This window comes from Chrysochloris asiatica, unplaced genomic scaffold, assembly GCF_000296735.1.
Source record: "Chrysochloris asiatica unplaced genomic scaffold, ChrAsi1.0 scaffold00498, whole genome shotgun sequence".
Lineage (NCBI taxonomy): Eukaryota > Metazoa > Chordata > Mammalia > Afrosoricida > Chrysochloridae > Chrysochloris > Chrysochloris asiatica.
Window position 1 is genome coordinate 263623 of NW_006409016.1, and position 11589 is coordinate 275211.

Below are 11589 nucleotides of genomic sequence, written 5' to 3' on the forward strand. Positions count from 1 at the left end.
CCACCTTACCAAATATGATATCCTTCTCCAGTGACTGGTCCCTCCTGACAATATGTCTGAAGTATGAGAGACGAAGTTTGGCCATCCTGGCCTCCAAGGAACACTCCGGCTGCACTTCTTCCAACACATTGAATGTCTTAGTGATGAATAATTCCCACTACATGGAAGCCTGTATTTTTTATTAACTGATTTCAGTCTGTCTCCTCTAATTCTATGTGAAGCAGTGAGCTATAGAATTTTTAAAATATGCCCTAGACTAGTACCTTGTGCTTAAGGACTAAGTAAAAATTAACTAACAGTTATTATAGGAACCACTCAGTCATATGCTACCAAGCCACAGACCCTTAGACCAACTCAACTGAACACATGGCAAACAGAATTGGGATGACTCCTCCCAAAGAGATAATAAAGCAGAGTTCATTCCCTGCAGCTTCTGGTTCCTGTTTGGCTGAGCACAGGGTATTCCTGGTATCTGAAGGGGGGAACCTGGAACTGGATTTCCTTTTCATCTATCCACCTGAGATTTAATTTTTAGTTCCCTCAATTGCATGTCCACTGACGACCACAAAAGAATATCCCAGATACTGGATCCAAGATTCATTTAACCATTTGAAGTGTCTTATGTGCTATGGAGTCCTGGTGTGGCTCTATGGATTAAGGCACTAGACTGCAAGGTCAGTTTGAGCTGCAAGGTCGGCAGTTCAAACTCACCAGCCACTCCTTGGAAACTCTATACAGGATCACTATGAGTCTGAACCAACTTAACAGCACTTAATTACAACTTATGTGCTACTGCTATAACAGAAATACCACAAGTGGATGACTTTAACAAACAAGGTTGTTTTCTTACAATTTAGGAGTCTGAATTCAGGATCCCAGCTCTAGGGGAAAGCTTTTGAGGGATGGTTCTTGTTTCTTTTTAACTTCTGTTTCTTGGCTCCTTGGTGATCTTCATGTGGCCTGGCATCATTCTTCCCCATCTCTGCTTGCTTCTTTGTGCCTAATCTGCATTTTTATAGCTCAAAGAGGACTGACTTGAAACACACTCTACACTGATAAGGCCTCTTAACATAACAAAGAAAACCCATGTCCAAGTGGGGCTATACCACAGAAGTGGGGACTAGGATTTGCAATACATATTTAAGGGGACACAGTTCAAACTATAGTATGTAATAAAACAAAAAAAAGTAAAAGTATCTCTTCCTGTAATAGCATGAAATTACTAGACCAATTAACTTAGGATGGCTGTTTGTGACCTCAAGATTTTCTTATCAGAACATTAATTTTTCAGCCAAAATCTAATGTGATCTGTTTAGGGCAAGGAAAGAACCATAGCTTCAAGACCCATAAATTTTCAAAGGTAATATTGTTTAGTTTCCTCCGGATAAGTGAGAAGAGGTAAAACACTCCTTGAGAGGAATTAAGCTTTACAGGAGCTTAGAATTTTTAACTTCTAGGCTAATACTTTTAATTATTTTTTTCATTGAAATTTCTGTTGAAGTAACTAGATTCACATGCAGGTTTAAAATAGAATGCAGAAGAGACCCAGGTACACTTTACTCAGCTTCCTCCAATGGTAACGGAATATCACAACCAGGACATTGAAATTGATATAATCCATCAGTCTTTAGTTAAGGAGCTCTGGTAGCATAGTGGTTATGAATGGGGCTGCGTACCGCAGCGCAAGGTCAGCAATTCGAAACTACCAGAAAGATGAGCCTTTCTGCTCCCGTAAAGATTTACAGCCTTGGAAACCCTGTACAGGGTCGCTATGAGTCAGAACCGACTCCACGGCACATAACAGCAACAACATCAATCTTTAGTTAGCTTTCTCCAGTTTTACTTGTACTCATTTGTATGTGTGTATGAACTTAGTCTGTATGGTTTTAATGTATGTAGAGATTTGTGTATCTATCACCACAATCAAGATACTGAACAATCACATCACCACAAGAATCCCTCCTGGTGCCTTTCCATCATCTTATGTACTTCCCTCCCACACACCCCTCCCACACACCCCTTCCATCCCTGTCACTAACCCCTGCCTACTACTAATATTTTCAAAATTTCTAAAATTTTGCCATTTCAAAAATGTTAACATAAATGGAATCACAGAGTGTTTAACCTTTTGAGATTTGTTTGTGTGTGTGTGTGTGTGTGTGTGTGTGTGTTCCATTCAGATTAATTCCCTAGAGATTCATCCAAGTTGCTACAAATATACAAAAGTTCATTCCCTTTAATTGCTAAGTAGTGTTCCATGGTGTAGATGTAACATGGATTGTGTAAAGATTCATTCCTTGAAGGAAACTTTGCTGTCTCCAGTTTTTGGCTATTATAAATAAAGTTGCTATGAACATTTGTATACAGTTTTTATGTAGGCATAAGTTTTTATTTCTCTGGGATAATCGCATCTTAGTTTTATAAGAAACTGTCAACCCATTTTCCAGAGTGTCTGTACCATTTTACATTCTCATTGTCAATGTATGAGTGATACAGTTTCTCCACATCCTGGTCAGCGTTTTATACTATCTGTAAACCAGTGTGGTGCTGTAAGAGAACCACAAGGTTGGCAATTCAGATCTACCAGCCATTCCTTGGAAGCCCTATACAGGGTAGCAATGTGTCAAAATCAACTTGATGGCGTTTACAATAGTAACCAATGTTATTCAATGTGCTGCTATTCACAGTGTCAGTAGTTGGAATCCACCAGCTGCCCCACAGGAGAAAGAGGAGGCTTTCTACTCCCATAAAGATTTCCAGCTTCAGAAACCCTATATAGGGTCGCTATGAGTTGGAATTGACTCAGTGGCAGTGGGAAGTGGTGGATTGCATTTTTGCTAATGACAAATGATGTTCATATCTTTTCGTGTACCTATTTGCCATTTGTTTATCCTTTCCAGTGAAATGTCTGTTGATCATATTCTAGTTTTAATGTGTGTCTTTTACTGTTGAGTGTTGGAACTTTTAAAATTTAATTTAGATATTAATCCTTAGTCAGATATGTGGTTTAGATATAGTTTCTCCCAATAGGCTTTTTTTTTTTTTTCATTCTCATAGGCAAAATTGTTTATTTTTGATGAGGCCCACATTTCAGTTTTTCAATGTATACACCTTACTTTTGTTGTCAACTCAAAGAATTCTTTGCCAGGCTGTAGGTCTCAAAGATTTTGTCCTGTGATTAAAAAAAAAAAATTCCCTGAAAGTTTTGTCTTGGTGTGGGACTATAGGGTAAGCACTGGACTGCTAACTGCAAGGTCAGCCATTCAAACCCACCAGCCTCACCTCAGACACCCTATACAGGGTTGCTATGAGTCATAACCAACTCGACAGCACTGAAAAACAACAACAACAAAAGTTGTGTGGTTTCACATTTAGTCTGCGATCCATTTTGAATTTATTTTTGATTAGGATATTAGAGTTACATTGTAGGGCTTTTTGTGTGTGTGCCTATGTTAGAAGAGCTTGGGTCTTATTTAAATCTTTGATTTAGCAGACAGCTGCTCTGTTTTAACTTAGCATACAGGTTCTTTCCTACTTTTATGCCCATGAGTCCAATGACAGTTTAATTTTCAGAGCCTTTGCAGTATCATTTTGGACTGCTTGGTTTTATTTAGTACCGCCACAGGGGTTCCCACTGGGCCCTGCTGAGACTGCCTGATGGAGTGGAAGGTGTTTTCCTAGGCCAAGCCACCAAGTGTCTCTTGGTAGGGAAGAGGGGAGTCTCAGGCCCACAGGGATAAAGGCTTCGAGGATTGACACTCTTGTTTTTGTTTTTAAGTTTTTATTGTGAACTGAGTGATAATTTACATGAGAGAACATCGGCTTCACACCATCATTTCATTGCAATGCTTACAATCTCCTCTGTGCATGAACATTCAACAGTATTTGCTTCCATTCCCTCTGGTTTTTTTTGGGGGGGGGGCGGTGCACAAAACCACTCAGGAATATATAATACGTTATAAACAACTAAAGGGCACATTCTGCAAGCCTTCTTCCTGGCTGCCAGCTACAGCCTTTCTCTTTCCATGAGTCTAGAGTCCTCAGCTGCTCCTTCTCTCCATGTCATCATCTCTGACTCCATCTTTGGATTGGGTCCCGCATTCCACTCGTGCTATTCTCCCTTGATGGTCCTAGGGTCCTCTGTTTCTAGACTGTAAGCTTAACTACTCCTCCATTTTTGTTACAAAACTTCTACCTTGTGACAGTCTCAATTAGTCAGGATAACAATTACTGCTGAATCATAAGAATCTTATCCCCATCTCCTTTCACCAGACCCATCTAGGCAAAGTCTCTACCTTCCACCACACACTCTTATTTTGGCAATGTCTCACTTGCCAGTTCTGCCTTCCCATCCTAGTGGCACCTATTGAAGGAAGTTTCAGGCCTACAGAGAGAGGCCTTCTGAGCAGACCACTCTGGTCAATTCTGCCCTTGTTGTTAGGTCTGTTGAGTCAGTTCCAACTCATAGTGACCCTATATGCACAACAGATCAAAACACTGCCTGATCCTGTACCATTGTTACTTGAGCCCATTGCTGCTGCCACTGTGCCAAACCATCTCCTTGGGGGTCTTCCTCTTTTTCGATGACCCTCAACTTTACCAAGCATGATGTCCTTTTCCTGGGACTGGTCCCTCCCGATCACATGGCCAAAGTACATGAGACAACGTCTTGCCATGCTCATGTCTAAGGAGCATTCTGGCTGCACTTCTTCCAACACAGATTTGTTTGTTCTTCTGGTAGTCCATGGTACTTTGAATATTCTTCACCAACAATATAATTCAAATGCATCAATTCTTTTTCACTCTTCCTTATTCATTGTCCAGCTTTCGCATATGTATGAGTGATTGAAAATACCATGACTTGGGTCTGGCGCACCTTAGTCCTCAAAGTGATATCTTTGCTCTTGAACACTTTAAAGAGGCCTTTTGCAGCAGATTTGCTGCTTATATGAGCATTGATTGAGAATCCAAGTAAAATTAAATCCTTGACAACTTCAATTTTTTCTCATTTTATCATGATGTTATTCATTGGTCCAGTTGTAAGTTTCGCTTTCTTTATATTGGGTGGCAATCCATACTGAAGTCTGTATTTTTTGATCTTCATAAAAGCAAGTGCTTCAGGTTGTTTTCACTTTCACATGCATATGAGGTGATAGAAAATACTGTGGCTGAGATCAGCTGCACCTTCATCCTCAAACTGACATCTTTGCTCATGAACACTTTAGATAGATCTTGTGCAGCAGATTTGCCTAATGATGTATGTTATTTGATTTCTTGACTGCTGCTTCCATAAGTGTTGATAGTGGATCCAAGCAAAGTGAAGTCTTTGACAACTTCAGTCGTTTCTTCATTATATGGATGTAGTTTATTGGTCCAGTGGTAAGGATTTTTGTTTCCTTTACACTGAGGTGCAACCCAAACACAACGCTGTGGTCTTTGATCTTCGTCAGTATGTATTTAAGTCTCCTTGGCTTTCAGCAGGCAAGGTTGTGTCATCTGCATTTTGCATGTTGTTAATGACTCTTCCTTCAATCCTGATGCCACATTCTTCATATAATTTGCTCAGCATTCAGATTGAGTAAGTATGATGAAAGGATACAACCCTGATAGACATCGTTCCTTATTTTAAATCATTTATTGTCTCTTTGCTCTGTTCTAAAAACTACACCTTGGTCTATGTACAGGTTCCTCATGATCACAATTAAGTGTTCTGGAATACCCATTCTTCACAATGCTACCCTTAGCTTGTCATGAATAATGCAATCAAAAGCTTTTGTTTTCAGCCAAGATTCATCTGACATCAGCTGTGATGTCCCTAGTTCTATGTCCTCTTTCAATTCAGCTTGAGTTTCTGGCATTCCCTGTGGATATACTGTTTTTGAATTATCTTCAGCAAAATTTTACTTGCAGTGTTAATGCTATTGTTTGATGATTTCCTCATTCTGTTCTGTCACCTCTCTGTGGAATGGGCACAAATATGAAGCTCTTTTAAATTAGTTGGCCAGGTACCTGTCTTCCAAATTTCTTGGCAGTGGGGATGCTACCTTTCCCCGCAGTCTCAGAAACTTAAACTCCCTCTTGAAAACTTGTAAGCCAGTCAATTGTGCCTTTATAGTCCCCCCCTCCCTATTTTAGCTAGCCAATGTCTAAGTTGCCTGTCCCTATTAACCCTGTGTACAGTAGGGATAGGATTGATACCTGATGTGAAGACTCCTTCCCACTCCGTTGGTATTTTGAGCTACTGCATCCATAAGTATAGGTCAAGTTCGTCAAATTGTAGCAATTTATACTTGTTTCCTTTATCAAAAATTTTTTCTTTTTATCTTCCTCTAGTCAAGTTCTAAGGAGCTCTGGTAGTGTAGTGGTTATGAATCGGGCTGCAAACCGCCAGGTGAGCGGTTCGAAACAACCAACTGTTCCTCGGGAGAAAGATGAGGCTCTCTGCTCCCGTAAAGATTTACAGCCTCGGAAACCCTGTACAGGGTCGCTATGAGTCAGAACCGACTCCATGACACACAGCCACCACCAGTCAAGTTCTGATCATTAAGCCATCGAGGCTAGGTCAAATGGGTACTATCTATAAGTTTGGGTGTTCTTGTGTGCCTCCCCTTACTTCATATCAGCTGGACGCTTCACTCTTAGTTCTAGCCCTCTGTGGCTATGTCCTTGTCCATGGGCCATTTCATTTTTGACGACTTCCAATTTTTCTAGATTCATACTTCCATACATTCCATGTCCTGATTATTAATGGATGTTTACCTTTGTTTCTTGTCATTTTGAGTTGCAACCCATCAGCAAATGAAGGTTCCAAAAGCATTACTCCATTCGCGTCATCAGTTTCCTTTACACTGAGGAGGCAGCTCTTCCCCAGTCATATTTTGAGTACCTTCCAACCCAAGGAAACTCATTTTCTGGCACTATGTCTGACAATATTCTGGTGCTTTTCATCAAGTTTAAATATTTAGTATTCTGGTACTATCTGACAGTGCTCCACTGCTCTTCATTAGGTTTTTAATGACTAAATATTTGGAAGTCGTCCATCTCTCCTTATTCTTTGTCTGTCTTAGTCTGGAAGCTCACCTAAAATTGGTCTACCATGGGTAAACCTGCTGCTATTTAATGTACCGGTGAATTCTTCAATTTTTTCATCATTGAACTTAGTGACTAGTGTATAAATTTGAATAATGTTTATATTAACTGATATGCATTGTAGGCATGTAGATATTTTCCTATCAGACAGCACTGTACTTCAAGATACAGCTTGAGTTGTGCTTTTTCACAGTGAATGATGCCATTTCGCTTCAATTTGCTATTCCTGGCATAATAAGTCATATGATTGTCTGATTCAAAATGGCCACTACTAGTCCATTTCAGCTCACTAGTGCCTAGGATATAGGGTTCTTTATACAATCCATTCCATTTTTGATGACTTCCAGTTATCTAGAATCATACTTTGTACGATCTCTGTTCAGATTATTAATAAATGTTTGCAGCTGGTTCTTTTCATTTTGAATAACATTCAAATCAGCAAATGAATGTCCTGAAAGGTTTGCTTCATCCGCTACTTTAAGAAGACAGCTTTGGACTCATATTTTGAGTTCCTTCCAACCTGAGGGTCTTATCGTCTGGCATTAAATCAGGCAATATTTCATTGGTATTCATAGGATTTTCAGTGGCTTCTTGTTGTTAAGTGCCGTTGTGTTGGTTCCAACTCATAGCTACCCTGTATAGGGTTTGAACCACCAACCCTGTGGTTAGCAGACCAGTGTTTATCATACAGCACCACACCAGGACCCTAGAAATGGACCGATTCCTCCTTCTAAAGTCTGTCTTAGTCTGGAAACTCCGCTGAAACTTGCCCACCATATGCGACCCTAATGGTATTTGAAACACCAGTGGTACCATTTTCAATCTTATAGCAACAGTATGACAAACTGCCGGATGTTTGGAGTTTCTGCTCATAGCTTGGTATATTTCAGTTAGACGGAGAGCACCTCTGGAAACAGCACTGCAGACGGATCTGCTGCTGTCAGGTTTCCTGATTTTGTCAGAGAGACTCTATAAGTTCCAGGGAGGACTGAGCCTACCTGAGTTGCCTTCTGTTTCTAGCTTGGAGGTTGGGAAATACTGGATCTGGATTAGCATCTATTGGGTACTGTTACGTTGTTTCTCAGTCCTGGAGTTCCAAACCTGGTTGTCCTTTTCTTGCCACTTCTCCGAGTTCTCCTTTTGTTTTCTCTTCAGTTATTCCATGGGTTTGTACTTGCACTTAGCCAGGAAGAACAGGGAGGAACAGTTCTATGCCATCTGTCCAGAACACACCAGAACTATTTTGTACCTGTATTGTTTTATGTCAGTCATCATTGAATGTCTTCACTACTGTGCTTTGCTTGCTCTGGGATTCAGATGATTGATTCTTCTGTTTATTCCAACAGGATTGAAACTCAAAAATGACTGTGAAAATGATCAGACTATATCTACTTCTGAGTTAGAAATGCCAGCAACGGGAAGCAAAGTATCAAAAAAAGTCAGAGTGGACATTCCCCAAAAAACATCGGGCACAGGAAATCCTGGTGGAACGTTCAGGGTGAGGAAACGCCATCAAAATTTTCCAGGGAAGAAGAAAAAGAAACATTCAGCGTGTAAACAAGAGCTGCCAAGATGTACAGACCTTCATAGGAAAGGTCATTCAGAGGAGAAACCTTTTAAATGTCAGGAATGTGGGAAAAGCTTCAGAGTGAGTTCTGACCTAATTAAGCACCAGAGAATTCACACTGAAGAGAAACCCTATAAATGTCAACAATGTGATAGAAGGTTTAGATGGAGCTCAGATCTTAATAAGCACCTAATGACACACCAAGGAATAAAACCACATAAATGTTCATGGTGTGGAAAAAGCTTCAGCCATAACACAAATCTACATACACACCAAAGAATTCACACAGGAGAAAAACCCTTTAAATGTCATGAATGTGGGAAAAGGTTTAGTCAGAACTCCCATCTTATTAAACACCAGAGAACCCACACAGGTGAGCAGCCTTATACTTGTAGCATATGCAAGAGAAACTTTAGCAGACGGTCAAGCCTTCTTAGACACCAGAAACTCCACAGGGCAAGGGAAACTTGTCCCGTGCCCCCAGTATAAATAAAGTCACTATATGGAACTTGGCCCTAGAGAAGGTGGAAGAATATAAAATCACCAATGGTAGGAATTTTATCAGTGAGGAATTTGAGAGGTACCGATGCCATGCTGCACAGAAAGAAATCCAAGTTTTCGATCTTGTCCATTGCTTAATCTTCAGTACCTAGCACAACTTGCTATATAGCAGTGTTTTATAAATAAAAGAATGAAACATCAAGTGCTTATCTAGCTATGTTTTATCTGTCTATCTTTGTCTACTAGTAGCTTACCTGTGTTCAGTGGTGTACATTTTCCAGATATCAGGTGCTTGCCAGATATTTGAGAGCTGGGAGTCCCAGTCTCTTTACTACTAGTAGAAATGGAAGAGAAGTATACAGGTCTCCAAAAGGAGAGAAGTAGTTAGTTGGGGAATACTTTTATGGGTATCGTTCTGTATGAACGTTCAATTCTGGTGTGTAGGGAGCTTTATCCTGGTACAAGAAAAGAAGATTTGATGTGTGAACCAGAAGAAGCATTGTCACTGGAGTTACCATTCCCCTCAGCACCTGCTGCTACACTGTCTTTTTGTCTAGCAGTTCTAAACAGCAAGGGCCTGAATGCCAGCAAAGGCCTATGGGGCTTGCAAGCACAAGGTCTTTCTTCCTGCTGACCCTTTCAACACTGGCAAAGTCTTTCTCTTTAGAAGGTACCTTGAAAATGTGCCTTGATCCATGGGTACCAAGCTGGTACTCAGAAAAGGCTATTTAGGAGTTGTTAAGACGTATGTAAAGAAAAATGTGTTCTTTACCTAAGCAAGTTTGGGATCAGTGTATTAGATGAAGTCGGTGTTTCTTTACTGGACCACTTCTGAGAGCATTTATGTGTAAGTGCTTAATGCAAAACTGAGGGAGTGAAGGGAGAGGGATATGGACATACAGTCTGTTATTTACCACAGGGGCCTTTTAGGTGAGTGTGTGTGTGTGTGTGTGAGTGAGAAACACCTAGCATCTCAGAATGGTGTTGTACAACACCAGTTTGGGAAACAATGACCTAGAAACCTGAGACCCAGAGAGGTTACCTGACTTGGTAGAAAAAAATCAGGTCCCACATCCCTGGTCTCATAATTTAAGGCCCTTTCCTCCACACCACATGGTCTTTGGAGTGGGAGGAGACGCATCATCATTAGGCATATTAGGTAGGTGACATGAATGAACCTATAACTGGGTATTAGTAGCAGAGCGAATGTTGGGTGCCATCAAGTCAATTTCCACTCACTGTGACCCAAAGGAACAGTAGAACTGTGCCTCAGGGTTTCCTAGGCTGTTCTTTTTATGGAAGCAGACTGCCAAATCATCTCCAAGGAGCAGTTGTTGGGTTCAAACCTTAGCAGCTAAGCCCAGAACCACTGTGCGACCAGGACACCTTAGAGAGGAAGAATAAACCCACTGCTGCCGGATCAATTGTGACTCACAGCAAACCTATAGGACAGAGTAGGATTGCCCATAGAGTTTCTAAGGCTATAAATCTACAGAAGTAGACCACCACATCTTTCTCCTGCAGAGCAGCAGGGGATTTCAAACTGCTGAGCTGATGAGTAGCCAAGTGCTTTAGCCACTTTGCATCAGGGCTCCAGAACAAGAATTGAACCTATATATTCCCTTTCCACCAACACATCTGTTAGTTTTTCGTACTGTGGTGCCTTGTGTGTTGCTATGATGCTGGAAGCTATGCTCCTGATATTATAAATACCAGCAGGATCACCCATGGTGGACAGGTTTCAGTGGAGCTTCAAACTAAGATTAGGAAGGAGAGACAAATTCTGAATGAATAGCAGCTGAAAACATGAAGCAAAGCATCATCAGATATAGTGCTGAAAGATGAGCCCCTTAGGTTAGAAGGCACTCAAAATACGGCTTGTAAAGAGGTACCTCCTCAAAGTAGAGTTGACCTTCATGACATGAATGAAGGAAAGCTTGTGGGACCTTCATTTGTCAATGGGGCATAACTAAAAATGGAAGGAAACAGTTTTCAAATAAAAATAGGGGCATGTTCTTGTTGTTAGGTGCCAGTGAGTTGGTACCAACTCATAGTGGCCCTATGCACAACAGAATGAAACACTACTTGGTCCTGGGCCAACCTCACAAATGTTGTTAAGCTTGAGCACATTGATACTACCAATTTGCCAGTCCATCTCCCTGGGGGACTTCCTCTTTTTCTCTGACCCTCCACCTTATCAAACATGATATCCTTCTCCTGACAATATGTCCAAAGTATGAGAGATGAAGTTTGGCCATCCTGGCCTCCAGGGAGCACTCTGGCTGCACTTCTTCCAAAACGGATCTGTTGATTCTTTTGGCAGCCCATGGCACTTTCAATATTTTCCAACACCATAACTCAAAAGCATCAATTCTTCTATGGTCTTCCTTATTCACCATCCAGCTTTCACATGCATATGAGGTTATTGAAAA

General features: G+C 40.9%; 1 protein-coding gene across 1 annotated transcript in view; it reads left to right on the top strand.

The window, feature by feature from the left end:
• LOC102817636 (zinc finger protein 75D-like) overlaps positions 1–9145 on the top strand; it is a 19241-nt gene extending 10096 nt beyond the window's left edge. Inside the window, exon 3 of the mRNA XM_006877443.1 lies at positions 8436–9145. Coding sequence (XP_006877505.1) covers positions 8436–9145 — 710 coding nt within the window. The remainder of the gene's footprint in view (positions 1–8435) is intronic.
• Positions 9146–11589: the final 2444 nt, after the last annotated feature.